The sequence below is a fragment of the Capra hircus genome, chromosome 13 (assembly GCF_001704415.2).
Source record: "Capra hircus breed San Clemente chromosome 13, ASM170441v1, whole genome shotgun sequence".
Classification (NCBI taxonomy): domain Eukaryota; kingdom Metazoa; phylum Chordata; class Mammalia; order Artiodactyla; family Bovidae; genus Capra; species Capra hircus.
The window spans coordinates 11,898,523-11,921,662 of NC_030820.1; the positions used below are offsets into that span (position 1 = coordinate 11,898,523).

At 44.9% G+C, this 23,140-nt stretch overlaps 1 protein-coding gene across 1 annotated transcript in view; it reads right to left on the reverse strand.

Moving 5' to 3' along the window:
* The window catches only part of SFMBT2 (Scm-like with four mbt domains 2), a 178,486-nt gene that overhangs the window by 147,509 nt on the left and 7,837 nt on the right, over positions 1-23,140 (reverse strand). The window contains exons 2-4 of the mRNA XM_018056961.1: positions 13,758-13,908; positions 8,031-8,125; positions 4,524-4,764 (exon numbers count right to left, since the gene is read on the reverse strand). Coding sequence (XP_017912450.1) covers positions 4,524-4,764; positions 8,031-8,125; positions 13,758-13,857 — 436 coding nt within the window. The 5' untranslated portion in view covers positions 13,858-13,908. The remainder of the gene's footprint in view (positions 1-4,523; positions 4,765-8,030; positions 8,126-13,757; positions 13,909-23,140) is intronic.

Here is a 23,140-nt window from a genome sequence, read left to right on the forward strand (position 1 = left end):
GGACACTGAGGGCTCCTGGACAGAGGACACTGAGGCCCCTGGACAGAGGACACTGAGGCCCCTGGACAGAGGACACTGAGAGCCCTGGACAGAGGACACTGAGGGCTCCTGGAGAGACGACACTGAGGGCTCCTGGACACTGACGGCTCCTGGCTCAGGGTCGGAGAGCAGGGAGGATCAGTAGTCAGCGTCAGGGCTGGGGAAAACGGCAGTCCCCAAGGCCCCATCGTGCCAAGGGGGATGAAGGTGCCTGTCTGAAGGTGAGTGGAGGCTTCTCTTACAGGCTCTACACTAGGGTCATGGTAGTAAAGGGTCTGCCCACAGCAGGAACAGGGTCCAGTGAGAGCTGAGAGGCCCCCACAAGGAACCACCCAGACCAAAGCCCAGTCGGGAGCATCCGGAGGCCAAGATCCCTAGGTGGGCAGTAGGGGACCAAGGAAGAGAGCTGATGGGTGGGCTTGGGACTCCAACAGCATTAACCATGTGGAATAGGGACCAGACACACAAGGCAAGAAAACCCACAGGACTAACCCTCACTTCCACACAGAATTAAACACTAGCCTGATTTAAAGTACATATGCTGCAGGGTTAGGAAGCAAAAGAAAATAAACACATTTATGTCTAACACCAAAAAGGAAAATCTCATAGTCCCGCTCTGTGCTTACGATTTTCCCATGGTGCAGAAAAACCCAAATAGCATCTGATACAATTTACATAACTTTACATAATCTCACGATTACCATTTGGCAAGGAAGCTCCCGAACAGATCTCTTCGCTTATTTGCCTCCAAAAAATGACAAAATGGAAAACAATCTGGACGGAAGTTTTCTATCCTCTTCTTAAAAACCTCAAAAAGCCAAATCCACCACTTTTCTTAATACTAATTTTCTTGAATTTTTCACATTAAACCATCTAACATTTAGTCAACTCCAAGAGTCCACTTAGATTTACCACTTCTGAGTCTATAGTATATATATTTAATTTTCTTATTAGTGTACAAATCAAATTCCAGTTACCGTATTAGACAGCCAGTGAAAACCATGTGATTGTTTAGGTTTTGCTAGTATTAGTAAAATGTCATTAAATTTTTTTTTAAATAGGAATTTTAAATGCTGATTGTCTCATGTAACACAAACAAAGTCTAGTTTGCATCCACAGCTAAACAAGGGTTACAGACTGATAAGTTCTGTCACCCACTCACATTAGGGTCTTGTGTACCAACGGCCACATCTCCTATTTCACAATCAACTATAGCAAAAACAATAATTCCCCCAAACAGTCCAGCACCAGCTTCACAACCAGGCAGGATCCAGTCCCACAACCTAACAGAAGGCCACAGTCACACTTTCTCCCAACACTTCATGAATAAACATCCCTGTATTCAAATAAGTTACCTATTAACTAACTCCAGTCATTCTAATTCAACCTCAAACGGCAAATAGAGTCATCCTGGCAAGACTGCAGAGTTTGCAATTCAAGTTATGGAAATTTTAATAATGGGGAAAATAAAAATTAGTGGCATGAATCCTAAGGCACCAGAATTCCAATACTTTCCTTGCAACAGTAGAAAGCGCACATAAATATAATACCTCTCAATGTATAATATAAGCCAGGGGCTGGGAAGGGAGGCATTATTTGGATGGGCATCCTCGAATGTGTTTACCTGCAATCTCACAGGAGCATTCCTTTCCGGGATTCTGCGGGTACCTGCCAGGATGCCAAAGCTCCCCAAGCCCAGACGTTAAGAGGCAATGTTGTTACTTCTGAACAAATAACAATGAAACAATCATTGGGTTAAATGATTTCCTTACATTATCACCATAAACAATAATTATTTGGCAGCTGCCCTTTGCAAGCGTGAACGTGCTTATGAATAAATCGAGATGTATTGATTCAGCAAGCCGAAATGCTTTACATTTTGCTTCGGTATTAAGAGCTATCATCCTCCACTGCACTTAGTGAGGCTTTAATGTACTGTGCTTCTTAATACTTTTAATAAGAAAGATTAGTGGCAATTAGCTCTGGAGCAGGAACACTGCTCTTGAAATGGCCAGTGGGTCACCAAACCCAAGTCTCTCTGAACCTGTCTTTATTAAAGGAACTCTCTTAACAAACTACCCCGGAGTTGTTGCCATGCTGTTTCCTTCCTCCTAACATCAACGGTGTGATGATGGCCTGCACTGATTCAAAGACTAATTTCACTTAAAAGGGCAAGGCAGGGACTTCCCTGGCGGACCAGTGGTTCAGAATCTGCCTTGCAATGCATGGGACACTGGCTCAATCCCTGGTCAGGGAACTAAGATCCCATATGCCACGGAGCAACTAAGCCTGCATGATCAACCAGGTACAGTTGTGGGATGTATTTGGTTCTCTGTACGCAAGATTTCCACCGACTCAGCCCATACGCCACAAGTAGAGAGTCTGTGCACCTTGAGGAAGTTCCCATATGACTCAACAAAGATGTCACATGCCACAGCTAAGACCCAAGGCAGCCAAATTAAATAAATAAATGCAAACAAACAAACAAGAAAAGAGCAAGGCAGGAACATACAGGACTGTGAGAGATGCCACATGCTTGGTAAAAGATCATCTAAAATTTTTAAAAGGACCCGTTTTCAGGGCGGTGACTTTAGAAGACAGAAAGCTACTTGAATCCTAAAATGACCTGAAAGACTGGGGCCCTGCACCCTACATGTGACCAGAGAAGGCAGTCCTCTCCCTTCCCCATTAATAAAATCACCCAAAACTCCTGCCCTCTCGCTTGATCCAACGGCATGTTGAAACTGTCATCCACGTTCTGACCAGTCTCTCAGAAACTGAGCGCTCCGCTCTCAGATCTCAGGGTTCCAAAGAGGAAGCAGAGTCTACAATTCTGTATCAAGTGAAATTCTATCCATGGCACGCAACAAAGGACTCAAATGCTCATCATGATTTCCCCACTGAGTCTGCTCCCTGATCCACCGAAACATCACCAGCCCCAGCAATCACAAAGAAACCTGACTTCTGTGCTCTGCACAGACTCCCAGGCTGGAATTCCACCGATTCTAATCCCAAAGCAAACTCCACTCTTTGCACACCCAATAGCAAAACCCGTGCCCTCCTCCTCCTCTCCTTCCCAGGGATCACAAACCAAGGCAGGTCATGCTGGAAAGCTCTTTAGAGATTATACACCATCACCTCTCATTTCAAAGAGGAGAAGATGGAGGGGTCTCACCCAGGTCCCTACAGGAAATGGCAGACAAGAACCCCCACCTCTGGCTCCACCTGCCATGTTCCTGCTTTTCCCACCCCGTGATTCCTGGGATCAGTAACAAAATCTTTCACCACGCAGCATCTCAAACAAATATATGAGGTGTCATGGACCACTTTCACTCGTGTTAAATAGTCTGGGATGCCTTTCAAGTTTAACCATGACAAAGATCAACCAGGTACAGCTGTGGGATATACCGTGTGATGAGCTCTGCAAGACAGAAAACCACACCACCAAGAATCCTTGGGCAAAAACACAGCCCACGATTCCCTCTGGAACAAGCTGCTATCTCTGGCTACAAAGCAATGATTATCCTGCACTACAGCAATCAATAAACCTCTTGCCCTGTGAACCTGCGACTTCCTGACTTTGTTCTCTGTACGCAAGATTTCCAGGCCGTGTATCGATCACCTACTCAATTTTGTTAAAAGTTCTCTAAAACGAGCAATAAAGAAATTCTCCAATTAGCCTCACTTGGGATGGTCTGAACAGACTTCAGATCTTTCAGTCACATTAATGGTGTCTCCTTCTCACGGGGTTTCCCCATTTTTCACTTGCAATTTGTCATTTTAAGTGTGTCTGGGTCTTGCCTAAGAGCACCAAGTCAAGAGGATACAAATTTGATGGTGTTTCTGAAACTAGGGCGGCTGCCACGTTTTTCACCCAAGCAAGAAAGAGAATTGATTCATCAACTCTGCCCTCTTTTCTAAAGCTACAACATGAATTTTTTTTTTTTTTAAACTCAATGAACCCATCAGCTCTTAAGAGTATTAAAATTCTGTATCCTGGAACTTCTCTCTAAAACGACCCACTAGAGGATGTATTATAAAGTGAAGAAACCCACTTACTTCTTCTCCGAACGTTTTAAAAGTGTCAAATTTTAAGAGTAAGTCTTGAGATAAGCAAGGACAGCAGAAAGGCAAGATTTCACCCAGAAACAAAGCAAGGTAACCCATCAGCAGGAGATAGAGGGTAAGACCTCCACTGTCAGGATCACTTCGGCTTTCCTTTTCCTATCTCCAAACACCCGCACAAGGACTGATTAAGCGCAAACGTTATAAAGGGCCACGGTGGGTTCAGCCATTAGGTTCAGCTCCAGCTCTTGAAAACACACCCAGCTCCCCCTTACTCCAGCTCCCTCAGGCTGAAGCCACTCAAGAAGAGATGGTGAAAATGGTGGATCTTCCGAGGAAATCACAGTTATCAAATCGCTACAAGGTTTCTCTCTGAGCATCACAAGTGATGCCCGAGAGCTGGGCCAGCCCATGCTCACCGTCCGGGGGCATGAGGGTCTTGTTGTTCTGTGTGCACCACCCCACGGGGTGCAGGTCTGCAATCACCACATCACACCAGAAGTCAGCCCGGCGGTCCTCCCCGTAACCACAGTAACGCAGCAGCAGCAGCTGCCCACAGGTGGTAATGACTGTGGCCACCCAGTATGTGTCCGGGTTCTTCTTGTTGGCCACCTCCAGCTTCATCCCCGGCTGGAAGTTGCTCTGAATGCTGATCTCAACCTGAAAGAACCAAAAACACAAGAAATCCATCACACACTAGACACATAACATCCAGAAAATAACAAGAATGATTAAAAACCTAACGCTTAATATTTGTTTCCTGAGACCGTCACCGCCTAAGAGAAATATAATGTGAGCCACTGGTGAGTCATTAAATTTCCTAGTAGCCACTTTAAAAACGGATTAAACAGATGAAATTAATCATAGTAATGTGTTTTATTTAACCCAAAGAATCCCAAGTAGCATCATTTCAAGATGTAATCAACATAAAAAAATAGTAACGAGAAAGTTTTCCTTCTTATTTTCCAAGGAAGCCTCTGAAATCTGGTGTGCATTCTACACTTAACAGCACATCCTGTTACAAAACAGAACTTGGGTCTGTTAGTCAGACGTCCAGTAAAGTCAATCAACAGGCTGGGCTGTGGTGAAGCAAAGTACAGCGTTTACTGCAGGGCCAAACAAGGAGAATGGGCAGCTCATGCTCAAAAGACCCAAACTCCCTGGGTTTCTAAGGCAAAGTCAGGGATGTGGGCCACAAGCTGTGAAATCAGCTAATGCACAATCCTCTGACTGGTTGGTACAGAGTTAACAGGGTGATGTGTTCAGAAACTCAGTTATCAACCTGGTTCTGACGTGTCTGGGGTCCACATGCTGCTGGCTGCCATGCAGTTAACCTCTTCCAGCTGGTGGGGGTTTTGGTATCTGCAAAACTACTCAAGGATCATGCTCAGGATATTATCTGCAGCCCATGAGGAGGAATTAAGGGTCCTTGACTTTGTTTTATGGCTAAACTATCATTATTTGGGGCTTCCCTGGTGGCTCAGTGGTAAAGAACCTACCTGCAAATGCAGACGACAGGTTGGATCCTTGGGTTGGGAAGATCCTCTGGAGGAGGAAATGGCTACCCACGCCAGGATTCCTGCCTGGGAAATCCCATGGACAGAGGAGCCTGGCAGGCTAGAGTCCATGAGGTCCCAAGAGTCAGACATGACTTGGCAACTAAACAATTATTATTTTGTCTTGCTTGACAGCTTTCCCTTGTTCATTTTTCCTACTTCTCTGATTAAATCTGCTCTTTGAAACTCAGAGAAGACCTTAGGAAGCTAAAGCTTTGGAATTAGGAACATGGGTATTTGTCCCCAGCAAGGTCCTGTAGGGTCCTGCTCACTTTCATTCTCAGTTTCAACGACACACTTTCCAAGTGCTAGATGGCTCGTGGCTAGATGGCATGTGAACAGTGCAGCCTCAGAAAATGGATTTTTTCTTTTTTTTTTAATTAAGGGTTATCATCTATGAAGGCGCTCCCAGATGGTGCTAGCGGTAAGGAACCCGCCTGCCAATGCAGGAGACTTAAGAGACAAGGGTTCGATCCCTGGGTCGGGAAGATCCTCTAGATGGCAGCCCACTCCAGTATTTTTGCCTGGAGAATTCCATGGACAGAAGGGCCTGGCAGGCTGCAGTGCATTAGGTTGCACCATGCTGGACATGACTGAAGCAACTTAGTACACACACACACACGTGTCTATGACTATTTGCTAGCTCTCCCCACAGAAGAAAACTTTCCACCCTTGCAAGCTACAATATTCTAGAGCAAGCACATCAGATGTCCCTGAGTATCTGCTGCACAGATGATGGGATTATAAACTGTTCACCCATGGGTCCTCTGCAGGACAGGACACTATACCATGACTGAAAGGCAGGGAGGGGAACAGACTGGGTGAAAGAGAACAGCACTGACTTCATACAGAGATGTTGGTAACTTCCCGGTACAGAAAGGAAGGAAAAAGCTGTCGATCAATTGTTATTTAGTTGCTAAGTCATGTCTGACTCCCAGTGATCCCATGGACTGGAGCTCGCCAGGCTCCTCTGTCCATGGGATTCCTCAGCAAGAATCCTGAAGTGGGTTGCCATTTCCTTCTCCAAGGGATCTTCCCAACCCAGAGATAGAACCCGCATCTTCTACACTGGCAGGCAGTTTCTTTACCACTGAGCTTCCAAGGAAGATCTACCTCATTCCTAAAGTGCCTGGAGAAATCTACCAAGTCCTTCTGGCACCAGACAGGGCTCCCGTTACAACCGCTCTGGCAAAACGGAAACCACTTGGTATAGGCGAGTTTTAGTTTTGTTATGTTTTAATATTTGCCTGCTGGTTTCACTAAATGGCCACAATCCCATTCATAATAAGCCAGTAATCATAACAATCTAAGTGTCACTGTTAAAAAGCAATCAGGAATGCAATCCACCTTTAACGAGGTCATGCAAGTTTAATAAGGTCTTAAACTCTTTTTCAAAAGAACACTTCACCCCCAAAAAGGATAAAATGTTGCATTAAAATAAAGAAAATGTTTTCCTAATTTAGCAAAAGAGCCAGAGGGAAGACCAGGTAGAGAAAGTCCCCGTTGTTTATGACGGCTAAATCTCTGCCTTGGGAAGCCTGGTATGGGGGTGGGGGTGGAATGTCTCTCATTATCAAATTTTCATTTCCAGTAAAGCAAAGAGTAAAACCCAGGAACTTGCGTCCTAGAAAGTTACTCTTTTTCTTGCTAATGATACAGCACCAAAATCTCCTGTCTAAGCAAACACTGGATAAAAACATTTTTTTTTTTTTACTTCCTGGGACTTGCCCTCTGCTTGGCACACTATTTGCATTGTTCAAAAAAAGTACTGATGAGGGTGATTTTTTGGTTTGATCCAAATATTTCCTGAATACTTCTGGCATTTCCTATAATTAGGCTCATCTGTCCACAAATGGCTAGATGGCTTTTTAGGTGTCCTTTCAAAGTAAAAATATCAACGGAAAATTAAAATATCCAGTCCTTACGCCTCCTAAGAAGACACGACTCATAACACCTACTTGCCTAGATGCTTTTATTTGCTCACATCAACCTTACCTGTCTCCGTCCCCCAGACGGACGGGAACACAGCCTTCTGCTCTGGCTTTCTGAGGCTCAAAACAAGGCTGAAACCCGTGAGCACCTGCCCTGGGCAGGATCAGAGCAAGGCTCACCCCCGCCACTCACTTCCTCATCTCCTACATATTTCTAAGAAACTGTTAGTCGCTCAGGTGTGTCCTATTCTGTGTGAACACATGGACTCCTCTGTCCATGGAATTCTCCAGGCAAGAATACTGGAGTGGGCAGCCATTCCTTTTTCCAGGGGATAAATCTTGGCCAAACTTATCTTTCCCTTTCATTCCCTTTCGCAGAACAGGTGTGGCATCTCCCACATCCCAAACGCAAACCAGAAGGGACGCCACCATCACTTACGTGTTTGAAGGATGTATGTGGAGCCGCACTAGCTCCTGTCTCTTCCAAGTACTCCCCCCAGTTGAAGCCGGTCTCCTCCAAACTGGAGCCTTCTTCTGCGGAAAGACCGAACAAAATGAAAATTTTTTAACGTTTAAAAGAAACACTCAAAACATAAACCAACCAACCAAACAAACAACAGAAAATCAGTACTAGCAAGAAGAATGGAAAGGCACTGGCCTTCCATGAAAATCAGAAACTCTTTGGTGCGAGAGAGGAACAAATTCAATGTGTAGACGGGCAGTGCTGAATTCTTTTTCAAAGTTCCCATTTGCTGGTTTTAGAAAGAGAAGACTGGAAGGAGACACAGAAGCAACCTAGGAGTGTGTCTATGTGCGCTCAGTCACGTCTGACTCTTTGCGACCCTGTGGACTGCAGCCCGCCAGGCTCCTTTGTCCATGGGATTTCTCAGCAAGAATCCTGGAGAGGGTTGCCATCTCCTCCTCCAGAGGACCCTCCCTACCCAGGGATCAAATGGTCTCCTGCAGCTCCCGCAATGGCAGTCGGGCTCTTTACCACTCAGCCACCCAATGTCCATCAACAGACCTATGGATGAAGATGTGATACAATCGAATATTACTCAGCCATTCAAGGGGAGAAACGGGCTTATTTGTAGAGATGCAGATGGACCTAGAATCTGTCACAGAGTGAAATAAGTCAGAAAGAGAAAAACAAATATCATCTATTAAGGCATATACGAGGAATCTAGAAAAATGGTACTGATGAACTTATCTGCAGGGCAGGGACAGACAGGAAACGGACATATGTACACAGAACAGGAAGCGGGCACAGATTAGGAGGTGGGGATTACCGTACACACACCTTTGGTGCTGTCCAGGCCTGACCCTAAGAAACCCGCGTCAGAACCAGAGGAGACCTGACGGCTCTGGTCCCTGGAAGTGGCGGGGAGACCACAGCCAGGGCTTAATCTCAAGTTCAAGTCTGAACCCACTCCCCAGAACTCCTGATCCTCCATAAGATTCTCACCTACACTGTCACCAAAAAGGCTGCTTCTGCCCAATGTGAATTCATTACAAGCTACGTTTCCACTCTCCTCTCCCACTAAAACAGGCCACAGCAGCTCTGGCGCTCACCCAGGCATTCACACCCATCAGTCAAGAAAGGACAGGTATAATTGGGCCCCTCCTGATCAGTGAGATCAGTGCTCGGGAAAGCACAGGCGCTCTCTATCATCTAAACAGATTTCTGAGGGACTCCCTAGAGGTCCAATGGTTAAGAATCTGCCCTTCCAATGCAGAGGGTGTGGGTTCGGTCCCTGGTCGGGAAGCTAAGATTCCGCATGCCTCTGGGCCAAAAAAAATTCAAAGCATAAAACAGAAGCAGTATTGTAACAAATTCAATAAAGAGTTTAAAAATGGTCCACATCCAAAAAAAAAAGTTTTTAAATAAATACTTTAAAAAGCACCCAAGAGCCAGACTTCAGTGCTGTTAACTCTTAAGTATGCTATTTTGGAAGGTCTTACAGGTCTTCACGGGATCACGAAGAGTTGGACACGACTAAGTGACTGAACAACAATGTTGTTTTAACAATAAAATCATGTACAAAGTTGAAGATTACCCACAAGACGGCCTCTTGGAAACTGTAGCAGTGACACTTCCTCAGCCACCTATGCCCTGAGCAGCTGATTCTCTAAAGACATTTCAAAGAGCAACAGATAAACACACAATGTTTATGAGCGGAGGTCTCATAAACCCACAGCAAATATTTACAGCTGATTCATAAACCTCTTAAACCCATCCACATTTTATCAAGGAAACTCTATAGACAATCTCTCTTCTCTGCACGAGAACCGGTGGGAGGCATTCCCCATGATGTAATGCAAACAGATTATGACGAGCTACTACGGAAATGTCACGATTTAAAAGAAAGGAGCGCTTATTGATGGTGATCCATTTCTAGAATACAGAACGCTGGGTATGTGACCAGAATCACTCCTATTAACTAGAAAAAGAATACTGAACACTTTACTGAAAAGTGGACATGCAGACAACTTTACAGTGAAAAATGGAATCAACCCAGGACTCGCCCATCTTTTTTTAAGGGATCAGATCTTGGGTTGTAGAATATTACCATCTGAAATAAGACTAACTTTACAAGGGAAAAAAAATTTTGGGGGGGGCCATGAAACGTGGAATCTTAGTTGCCCAACCAGGAATCGAACCTGTGCCCCCTACACAGAGTCTTAACTAGTGGGCTGCCAATGAAGTCCTTTGCAAGCGAAATATTAAACCTATTTCCAGTACCCAGTCAAGGAACAGAAAACCAGCAGGTTTAGAGTAAATGAAATCTTACAGGGCACCTTCTTGTGAGCTAGATATTTAAGTGGAAAGAGAAAGGAAGAAGACACTCAATCTTTATCATTCTAACTGCTGGTAGTCCCTAGGATCACAAGGTTTAAAAAACAGTTCTACCGTTGCAACGAGCCAACTCATCGGAAAAGACCCTGATGCTGGGAAAGATTGAGGGAAAAGGAGAAAGGGGTGACAGAGGATGAGATGGCTGGATGGCCTCACCGACTCAATGGGCATGAGTTTGAGCAAAACTCCAGGAGATGGTGAAGGACAGGGAAGCCTGACGTGCTGCAGTCCCTGGGGTCACAGAGAATCAGACGCGACTTAGCCACTGAACAGCCGCCACTGTAAGCACACTGGACAGACACACGGCATGGATGGAACGCAGCAAGGACTAGCCAACATCCATCCTGGGCCTGAGTTCACGGCCGCAGGCTGCACCTGCTGAGTTCACGGCTGCAGGCTGCACCTGGGAAGGGGCACAACACAAGGCCCTCAAGGCTGTCTCAGCTTTCCAGACCCCAAGAAGGCCAGACAGACTCTCCAGAAAAAAAAAGAAACACACCTATTCTCCTAGTTAGGGAGGCAACAACTGTTCAGAGAGTCTCTAAAAGGGGAGGAGGGGGAATATTATTGAGTCACACTGAACCAGTCCCCAGCAGGAAGAGTAAGAGATCTGGAATTTTCTACAAAGAATGTTGATTCCTTTCCTTCCCAAATAGTAGAGCCCATGGAACTCTGGTTGTTGTTTCGCCGCAAAGTCGCGTCCAACTATTCACATTGGTATACCCGTAATACAAAAAACATATCCATCAAGCCCACATTTCCAGCATAATTCTTTCCCTCAGTGGCTTGCCCCGTCTGAATGTGCAATGCCACTCTATCTGCAGGCTTCATCAGCAAATTACATTGAGCTGGTCTGAAAAAAGAATGTCAAGGAATCTCCATCAGCACACTGTTTTGCCTGCTTTGCAACTGAAGAAATGGAGCAGGAATCCAATCCCGACCCAACTTCCTTCTCTGAGCCCTGTACCAGAGCTGCCCAGGCTGTCTGCTGGGGAGGCCTCAGAGCATCCATAGGGCTTATCCTGGGGGTGGCCTCAGGGCCCCTGGGAGGAGGAGAAATTTTACATGGTAACCCTGAATATTCTTTGGAAGCACCGTTGCTGAAGCTGAAGCTCCAATACTTCGGCCACCTGATTCAAAGAGCTGACTCATTAGAAAAGACCCAGATGCTGAAAAAAACAAAAGGCAAAAGAAGAATGGGATGGCAGAGGATGAGACGGTTGGATAACATCACTGATTCCACCGACTCAATGGACATGAATTTGAGCAAACTCCAGGAGATAGTGAAGACAGAGGAGCCTGGCGTGCTGCAGTCCACAGGGCCACAAAGATTCAGACGTGACTTAGCGACTGAACAACAATTTCATTGAGGGGACTCGAGTGTCATGGGCCCCAACTACTATTTGAGCCTTCCTTAAAATGAGGCAAAATGAAAAATAAAAACGCTGTTTATGAGACAGAGAGTCCTCTGTGTGAAGCTGGAGTTTTCATAACAAAAAGTGGATCATCACGCAGGAAACTGCAGCAGCTGGGAGTGAGGGTGGGGGACCCCCAACTACACAAACACCCAGGAGCAACCACGTTAAGACTCATGGTCTCATTAAAACGCAAAGACACATCTTGTAACTTTTCAGATGGAGGTCAAATCTCCCAGAAGCTAATGGTCATTTTTCAATGAATTCTCCAGAGCAATGTTTATGATTCAGAGCCAAGCTGTCCTTATTAAAAGTTGCTGTTATGTAAATATCACAAACCTTTATTTTTTTTTAATTATCTTTTTAAAATAAACTCTTTATTACGTCAGTAGTTAGAAAAAGATGCGTGTATAAATTCATTGGTTAAATAGAAAATTCAATCAGAGATATCCATTGCTCTGTTTGGGATTTCTTAAAAAAGAGAAATATCTTAGCACAAATTCACAGAATCTAAATATCTTTCACATTATGCTCTTTAGGACTTGGTGCTTTTCCTGCCGTGCTCCAGGTCCAGTCCCTGATAGGGGAACTAGGATCCCTCAAGCCTTGAGGTACAGCCAAAAAAAGGAAAAGAAGGATAGAAAGGGTCTTGGGAAAGGGCATCCGACAACTGGGCAGATCACCCTGGCCCTCTCTTTCTGGGCACATGGGAGACAATTTTACTTGGCCGCCTCCCTTGCAGCGGCCAAAACCCGCGACTAGTTCTAGTCAAGAGACTGGGAGCAAAGGTCTCCTCCTCTGGGCTCGAGGATTTAAGCGCTGATTCAAGCCCCTCCAGCCCAGCTCACTCCTGTGAGGACAGACCTCGGAGCGTCGTGGAGAGATGGCAGCCCTAGAGAGGGTGTGGGAGGACTCACCAGACAGAGCCTCCACTGGCCCTGCTCAAACGATATGGCCAATTTATAAGCTCTTACTGTGTTAAACTACCGAGGTTTTATTTTCTATTGGAGCACAGCTGATTTGCAATGTTGTGTTCACTTCAGGTGTACAGCAAAGTGACCCAGTTACACACACACACACACACACACACACACACACACACACCCCCCACACATATATATACTTTATCAGATTCTTTTCCATTATGGTTTATTACAGAATATTGAGTAGAGTACCCTGTGCTATATACAACAGGATGTGGTTGTATCTATTATATACATAGTAGTGTCTATATGTTAATCCCAGCCTCCTAATTTATCCGAGAGGGATAAACTTAAGCTTGTTTTCTGTCTGTGAGTGCCTTTTTTTTGTAAATAAGTTCAATTTGTACTATTTTTTAATTCCATATAAAAAGTGATATCATACGTATTTGTCTTTCTCTGACTGCCTTCACTTAGTACGATAACCAACCTCTAGATTCATACGTGCTGCTGCAAATGGCACCATTTCATTCTTTTTGTGGCTAAGAGTCTATCTGCATCTGGGTACCACATCTTCTTAACCTATTCATCTGTCGACGGACACTTAGGCTACTTCCAACTCTTCACTACTGTAAACAGTGCTGCACCAACAGTGGGGTGCATTTATCTACAGTTTTGTCCAGATACACACCCAGGATGGGGACTGCTGGATCACAGAGCCACTGAGGTTTTGCAGTGACATGTCACCTTATTATAACCTAGCCTAGTATTTTGAACTACTAACTCTGTCTAGTATTTTGAACCCAATTTTCCATTAACTTTCAAGCTGCTATATGCTTATAAATATCCCTGCAGATCTCAGAACAAGCAGTATGTAAAGCCTCAGAATACGCCCCAATGTTTTCTAAACATTCTCAGGAAAATACCGATCAAGACGTCAAAGGGCCACACTCGTTTAGGAAACAAAATCGCACCTGAGTCAAGATCTCCATTACGATCAGCGGAGCTCTGATGTTTTTCCAAGGGTGAGGATGAAGGGTCCTGCATACTGGAAGCTGACACACTGCCCTCCATTCTCAACGGCTGAGATCGTCTTCTCTTAATTCATCCTGCAGGAAGAGTTACCTAAGGGAAACCAACAACAGCAGAAGTCAGAGCACGGCAATCGTAACCACGAATTTCTGAACCCTCCGACACTAATGACAGCCCATCAAAGCGGCTACCGATCATTACAACATGCAGGGAGTGACGTCACGTTAGCAACAGAAAATACCAGGACTGAAGACTAAAGAGCACATACCCACACAAGGTCAACAACAAGGTCACAGCACAGCAAAAGCATCCATTTTCTCCAGGTCATCATCACCAGTAAGGGACACATTTTTCATCAATCAACAGAAGTGTCATTCAATCAACAAAACTGCCATTTCAACCCCCAAATCTACCTTGGCGGCATTAGTAAGACATTCCGAGATCCACCTTCTCCCTCCTCTCCCGCTGGAAGCTACGAAGCAGGAACCGCACCCATTCCCCATCCCCTGCCCAGGCCTCAGCATCCCCACACACAGGGAAGGTAACTGGTGTCTCACAAGTGATTTGTTACTAAAACCAGACAAAGCATCATTGCATGCCAATAACGTGCTTTCTGACCAACTGCACTTTTCCTGTAATAAGATGGTGATTCCACACTTGCATTCTGCTAGAATTGGTGGGAAAACAGGCAAAATTACAGTCGATTCTCACAGAATCCTACAATCTGGTTTGTGTACTTAACAGCCAGTGAAATACCCAGGTGCTATCATTACTAAGAGTCAGCCAGTCAGGGCTGGTTTGCCAAAATAGAGAACGGATCCTTGCACTTCACTCTGCAGGCAGAAGTGGGCACTGCAGGGCTTCCTTCTAAGAAGCAAAACGATCAGGTTTGTTTCAGAAAAATCATTAGGGCGGCTGCATGCCAGATAGATGGACAGACAGGGAGAGACTGAATGGAAACAGAAAATAAGAACATGTTGAGTGATAGGGCATCACCTGATAAAGAAAAAACTGAGAAATTACTACCTAGTATTTTGTATATCTTGGTTTCCCTTAGGTAACTCTTCCTGCAGGATGCATTAAGAGAAGATACCTAGTATCTTTTGGGCTCCATAAAGGACAGAAATGGTATGGACCTAACAGAAGCAGAAGATATTAAGAAGAGGTGGTAAGAATACACAGAAGAACTGTACAAAAAAGATCTTCACGACCAAGATAATCACAATGGTATGATCACTCACCTAGAGCCAGACATTCTGGAATGTGAAGTCAAGTGGGCCTTAGAAAGCATCACTACGAACAAAGCTAGTGGAGGTGATGGAATTCCAGTTGAGCTATTTCAAGTCCTGAAAGATGATGCTGTGAAAGTGCTGCACTCAATATGCCCGCCAATTTGGAAAACTCAGCAGTGGCCACAGGACTGGAAAAGGTCAGTTTTCATTCCAATCCCAAAGAAAAGCAATGCCAAAGAATGCTCAAACTACAGCAAAATTACACTCATCTCACACGCTAGTAAAGTAATGCTCAAAATTCTCCAAGCCAGGCTTCAGCAATACGTGAACCGTGAACTTCCAGATGTTCAAGCTGGTTTTAGAAAAGGCAGAGGAACCAGAGATCAAATTGCCAACATCCGCTAGATCATGGAAAAAACAAGAGAGTTCCAGAAACACATCTATTTCTGCTTTATTGACTATGCCAAAGCCTTTGACTGTGTGGATCACAATAAACTGTGGGAAATTCTGAGAGAGATGGGAATACCAGACCACCTGACCTGCCTCTTGAGAAATCTGTATGCAGGTCAGGAAGCAACAGTTAGAACTGGACATGGAACAACAGACGGGTTGCAAGTAGGAAAAGGAGTACCTCAAGGCTGTATATTGTCACCCTGCTTATTTAACTTATATGCAGAGTACCTCATGAAAAATGCTGGGCTGGAAGAAGCACAAGCTGGAATCAAGATTGCCGGGAGAAATATCAATAACCTCAGATATGCAGATGACACCACCCTTATGGCAGAAAGTGAAGAGGAACTCAAAAGCCTCTTGATGAAAGTGAAAGACGAGAGTGAAACAGTTGGCTTAAAGCTCAACATTCAGAAAACAAAGATCATGGCATTTGGTCCCATCACTTCATGGGAAATACATGGAGAAACAGTGGAAACAGTGTCAGACTTTATTTTGGGGGGCTCTAAAATCACTGCAGATGGTGACTGCAGCCATGAAATTAAAAGACGCTTACTCCTTGGAAGGAAAGTTAAGACCCACCTAGATAGCATATTCAAAAGCAGAGACATTACTTTGCCGACTAACGTCCGTCTAGTCAAGGCTATGGTTTTTCCAGTGGTTACATATGGATGTGAGAGTTGGACTATGAAGAAAGCTGAGTGCCAAAGAATTGATGCTTTTGAACTGTGGTGTTGGAGAAGACTCTTGAGAGTCCCTTGGACTGCAAGGAGATCCAACCAGTCCATTCTAAAGGAGATCAGCCCTGGGTGTTCTTTGGAATGATGCTAAAGCTGAAGCTCCAGTACTTTGGCCACCTCATGCGAAGAGTTGACTCATTGGAAAAGACTCTGATGCTGGGAGGGATTGGGGGCAGGAGGAGAAGGGGACGACCCAGGATGAGATGGCTGGATGGCATCACCGACTCGATGGATGTTGAGTTTGAGTGAACTCTGGGAGATGGTGATGGACAGGGAGGCCTAACGTGCTGCGATTCATGGGGTCGCAAAGAGTCAGACACGACTGAGTGACTGAACTGAACTGAACTGATTTTGTATATCTTAAGCCCCTACTCCTAACTTGCCCCTCCCTCATCCTCTCCCCACTGATAACCACTAGTTTGTTCTCTATGTCTGTGAGTCTGCTTCTGTTTCATTATATCCCTTTGTTACATTTTTTAGATTCTATATATGTGATAACATATAGTATTTGTCTTCCTCTGTCTGACGTATTTCCCTAAGCGTAATACCTTCCAGGTGCATCCATGTTGCTCAAATGGCAAATTTTTCATTCTTATTCATGGCTGAGTAATATTTCTTTTTATACCTATTTAAATCTGGAGAAGAAAATGGTAACCCACTCCAGTATTCTTGCCTGGAGAATCTCATGGACAGAGGAGTCTGGCAGGCTTGGAGTCACAAAGAGTCGAACGTGACTTAGCAACTGAGCATGCATGCATATCTATTTTAAAGCCTTATGTGATTAGCAGCTGCCATACTGAACACCCAGACCACTGCCTAGGTAAGCAGAAGTTTATGATATTTGAGTTTGGAATATGCCCTAAATCAGCACCAATTCTTGCGTCTCTTGGTAGTAATATATAGCAAACTAGTTTAAAGAGCATAGGAATCTTAAAACCTAAAGAACTTCAAAAGCAGACTGAACAGTTTCTCCACAATATTTCAAAATCTTTCACTGCAATCTTCTTAAAGTAGTAGGTTTTCAGTGAATGTGCTGTTTTTATACCAAAACAATTTCAAAAGAGAAGCAATCTTAGCAGCTAAGTTATGCCACTAAGATTATAGCTTCTTTCATTCATATACAAATTAAAGAAAATCATTCCACCTCAGAAATGTAATCAGGCAGTTTTTCTTCAAGGAAAAGTCTATGAACCTAACTACTAGTAAATTAGTCAAATATCAGTAGCTTCTATGCCCTTATTAAAGGAGGAAAAAGTCTGCTCAAGTTTTTAAGATTCCTATTGACTCAACTCTGTCTGCGTCTAACTACATGCTGTAAAAAGGTAATCAGCAACTGTAAAATAAGTTCAACTTAATGAACCAGACCCATCATTTTGAATAGAAGTCAAGAGCAACAACATTTACACCAAAAACCCACACTGTTCTGTAAGGACAAGTAACACGTCTTTGTCTACTCAGGCAGCCGCAAGATTTATTTATTTTGGTAAATGACATGTCACCATTTGCTTTTTCACAATGTTTACTTTTTTCCTTTCCATAAAAGATAACCTTTCCCCTTTCTGCACAAGTCTTGCAAAATAAAATTTAAAATGGACAAACTAAAATCACTTGTAATCCTAACACTCAGGGACGATCTCTTTTGTACTTACAGTGTCTCCTCCAGAGACTTCTCTGTGGGATTTTTTTCCATACGGAATTTAGAATTGTAATTCATTTATATTTAATATCACCTAGAAAGCATGTCTCCCACATCATTAAACTTCTCTGAAAACATGACTTAAAACGGTTGTATGATTTTCATTACAATATGAATACATTATTTATTTGCTATCCCTCTCCCACCACTGGCCATTATTTTGATTTTTTAATTTTTCATTACTATGGACATCATAATTTGCAATTCTCCCATGACATCTCAGCTCTTTTCCACATTTTAACTTTGTTGGTATTTTTAATGGATCTATAAGAGCCCTGCATATCTTATCCCACAAAACCCTTGCAGACATTTTCCCTTAACTCTCCCCTTAGTGATACCTTCTGATACACGTATGGAACATGCGGTCTTTTTCAACTTAGTCTGATCCATCGATCCACTTTATGTCTTCTAAAACTTATATTCATAAAATGTCCTCCCCAACTGTGAAGAGGTTAATAATCCATTCCTACCCCATTGGGTTTTTAACAGCCTGTCTTTACCATCTATTAAATGCTTACACATACAAGGCTATGGTTCCATGCACCAACTTTCCTTTATTTATGAGTCAGCAAAATAGGAACTGTGACTACTACTCACCCATCCTCCACTTAGCTCAGCACTCACTGAACTTGGGGCCAGTAAGGCAGATTTATAGAGGGGTGACAATGGTACTGCCGGGCTGGGAACCCAGACAACGACCTGATCATCACAAGCGGCCCTACTGTGGACAGAAAGTGCCAGAAACTGCACCCAGGGAGAAATGACCGGGCACCAGAGACCCCCTCCCCCACCAAATCTCCACTTTCTGCTTTGTCTGCAGGGAGGAGGAACTGGTTATCCAAAACAAACATTTCTGGACCATCCTAAAAGTTGGATGTGGTCATGCCACCGCATTCCGGCCCGTGAGAAGTTTGCCGAGCGAATGAGCTCAGCCCGCCTTCTCCACAAAAGGCTGTGACCTCCTGGTTCTGCTGTCAGCTACAGATGACTACTTCAGAGAGAAACCAGCTGCGTGGTTTCCACCCCTCCATCTGAGGGTCCCCTGATACACAGCCAACCCCAATAAATACACCCGAAAAGGACCGTGCTCCTTAGTAACATGCTTGTAATGAAGATGACTGGGTGGTCCTCTAGAATTCAGGGTGGGTGCTGTTTTTATCTGAAAGCCTATCAATAAGGCCCAAAATGGGCGGGGGGGGGGAGGGGGCTTCCCTAGTGACTCTGGTAAACCATCTACCTGCCAATGCAGGAGACACAGGTTTGATCCCTGATCCGAGAAGATACCACATGCTTCGGAGCGACTAAGTCGGTACGCCATAACTATTGAGTCTGTGCTCTTGAGCCCAAGAGCCACAGCTACTGATCCCGTGTGCCACAAACACCGAAGTCTGTGCTCTGCAACGAGAGAAGCCCGAGCAGCTCGGCTGAACAGTAACCCCCTCACAGAGAAAAAGCCCGCGCGCAGCAGTGAGGACCCAGCACAGTCAAAAATAACTAACTACATAAATTTATTTAAAAAATAATAATAATGTCAAATGCTGTCTCTGGTTTCTCCACCCTTACCCCCCAACAGCCAAAAAAAACCTCAGCTCGGTTTGTTGTCACTCTTCAGTTGCTAAGTTGTGTCTGACTCTCTCCAATCCCGTGGACTATAGCCCGCCAGGCTTCTTCCTCTGTCCATGGAATTTCCCAGGCAAAAATACTAGAGTGGGTTGCCATTTCCCACTCCTGAGGATCTTCCCAACCCAAGGATCAAATCTTTGTCTCCTGCACCAGCAGGCAGATTCTTTACCACTGAGGGATCAGGGAAGCCCATTAATGAAGCTTTCCATTGTGGATAAAGAATCCACCTGCCAATGCAGGAGACACAGGTTCAATCTCTGGGTCAAGACGATGAGAAGAAAATGGCCATCCACTCCAGTATTCTTGCCTGGGAAATCCCATGGACAAAGGAGCCTGGTGGGTTACAGTCCATGAAGTCCCAAGTTGTCGGACATGACTGAGCGACTTAGCATTAAAAATCATTCTTACCTGCATTCATCAAAAGGCAAAGTTAAAACACATACCACTCTGAAGGCCTTACTCCAGTGAGCGTTACTATACTAGCAATAAAAGAAACGTTGCATCTCTTTTAAAGTTACCCAATTATCTAGCCCTTTCAAAGGGATCCACTTAAAGTAGTTTAAGAAACGGGCAATTTTACTACCTATTAACATGCTTACCATTTCAAGCACGTCATTCTGAAACGGGGAAATGGTTGGCAGCTGTTTTTTATGTGACTCCAAAGAAAGACTCTTCTCCAGGTTGAAAATTAAAGGCAAAGACCTAAACGGACAGCTTATGAAATTCCAGACAGGCCCTGGCCGCCCGTGGAAACCTAGCCATGTCTAAATCAGAGAAAATGGCCTCATTTCACACTCCAGGAACTTACTAATGAGCACAGGACACCTCATCCGAGCCAAGACCTTCCCAAACATTTCCATCAAAATGGAAAATCTCAGAGCATTCTGAGGGAGGCACAGAGTTGCGACCCAAACCTCATCTCTGAAACAATCACTGCGTCCACCTTCCTATGAAGCAACATGCAAATACCAGCCTGGGACCCTGGGGGTTATCTGCAAGAACCACATTTACAAATGGCTCTAAGGATGAAAAGAGGTGTTAAGTATCCAGGCACTCATCAAGGAAGGCTCCCTTCTGTTTACACCCACCCTGTCACCTGGATCACTCTACTAACCATGCGTGACCAAGTCCATCTCCCCCATGCTCACCAGCCAACACTGTTTCTCCGAGAAGAGGCAGGCCTTCCGATTCCGTCATCCAGGGAGATGACCTGATTCCTCGGGACAGAAGATTTCATGAAACGTTGCCATCTGCCATGTGCTCCAGAGCTTGGTTTACACCTTGATTAGGACCTCAACCTCCTGGCCACTTTGCAACCAGTATGCATCCAGTTCACTCTAAATGGATTGAAATCTGACACAAACAGCTCCCCCAGCATAAGAAATGCTAACTTCTCACATCCCGATTCATACCTCTGTCCCAAGAAATTAGATCTGCAGAGGGTAAGAGAGGGTCAAAGAGTACATCGCAAGGCCAGTGGCAGCCAATGATCCTCACGACAGCAAACTGGGTCGTCTTTTTTTTTTAAAGAAGTTTTTAAGCTGGGGGATAGCTGTGTTACACGTAGCGTTAGTTTCTGCTGCACAACAAAGTGAATCAGCTATGCCCCCTCCTTCTGGAGCCTCTGTCCCACCCTCCCCCCCATCCCACCCCTCTAGGTCATCCCAGAGCACCAAATGGAGCTCCCTGCGTTATACAGCAGCTTCCCACTAGCTGGCTGTTGTACACACAGGAGCATATATATGTCAAAGCTATTCTCTCAATTCATCCCACCTTCTCCCCCCCCCCCCCACTGACCTTCCAGGTCCATTCTCGACATTTGCACCTCTATTCTTGCCTTACAAATAGCTTCCTCAGTACCATTTTTCCTGATTCCTCATACACGTGTTAATATACAATATTTGTTTTCCTCTTACGTCACTCTCACCTAGAGTCTGTCACGCAGAGCGTAGCCAATTGTGTCTTCTGATTCACAGTCTTAACTGTCACCTCTTAATCTCCCATCCCAATCAAACAGCAAGTGTGTTACTCCAGATAGAGCTAAATCAGCCACTCAAGAGCGAGAGCGTGGGCAAAATGAGAAAGGTAACAGCCCTCCACGTTACTTGCTCGAGAGAAAGGAAAACCCAATCAAATCGCAGACTAGCTGTGCCACCATCCTGGAAGTTCATTTATTTGTTAACTATTTCCCTTCGAATTATTTATGTACAAATCTCTACTTATTTCCTATCAAGATAGACTAGGTCTTGAAAGACGCAATAGTATCGACTTAACCATTGGTCTTTGCATCAAGGTAGCTCTCTAGGGCTTGTCACACCAGAAACTGACTTCCAAGCCACAAAGGTGAACACCATCCTTACGTCAGCATACGACGGACAAGAAATACTTGACACAGAAGAGCTTGGCTGTAAGGCCTTATCAAAGCGTGACGTTCAGAATTAACACAGACATTCCGTGCTAGTAACTTGGACAAACTGCAAACACAGGATTTCCCTGCCATCTGCAAATATTAAGAGCGATGGAGTTAGAGCACCATCCGAGGCTGCAGCAAAGTTATCACGCTCCTGCTCAGTCTGGGCACAACCCCACCAGGCTCCTCTGTCCGGGGAGTTTTCCCAGGCAAGAAATCCCTGCGGAGAGGCCTGCCATCTCCTCCTCCAGGGGATCTTCCCAATCCAGAGATCAAACCCGTGTCTCTTAAGTCTCCTGCATTGGCAGGTGGATTCTTTATCGCTGAGCCACCTGGGAAGCCCCCGTAACAAAGCTAAGTAACCTCACATTCTACAGGAGACGTGCATCCCACATCACACACCTGTGCACAGGGGTCAGTTAGGGAAATGAGCCTGTGCGTTGTACGTACAATCATCAGAACTCAGGAAGTACACCTGACAGGGTCCCCTTCAGTGAGCACGCGTGCGTGCAGTCACTTCAGTCGTGCCTGACTCTTTGTGACCCCATGGACCACAGCCCACCAGGCTCCTCTGTCCATGGGATCCTCCAGGCAAGGTTGCCATGCCCTCTTCCAGGGGATCTTCCCAACCCAGGGATTGCAGCCACACCTCTTCAGTCTCCTGCATTGGCAAGAGGATTCTTTATCACTAGCACCACCTGGAAGGCCCACTGCAAGCGTCTAATCATCAGTACCTAATTTTCTGAGGGGGTTTTCTGAATGGATGACTTCAAGGAGGACAGACGCACAGATACTTCAACTGATTTGGACTCTGCAAGCCCATCCCTGAAGGATGTGACCCCAGGCTGAGCTCTGGGGATCCACTTGAAGAGCATTTCAGGTTTTGACTTTAAGCCACAGATATCAAATGGCATGAGAGGTATGATCTAAATGCAGAAAGGAAATTTACTAGAAACAAGTCTTCCCGTCCTAGGGATCAAACCCAGGTCTCCTTCACTGCACGCAGATTCTTTACCATCTCAGTCACCAGGGAAGCTCCAGAGGAATAAGAGAATAAATAAGACAGTAGTAAGTTGGGCCCCATCCAACTGCCAAGTCAATAAAAACACCCTAATTTACTTTAGTTATAAAGAACTTGGGAAATGTAACCAATCCTGTGAAGAGCTGGTTTAAC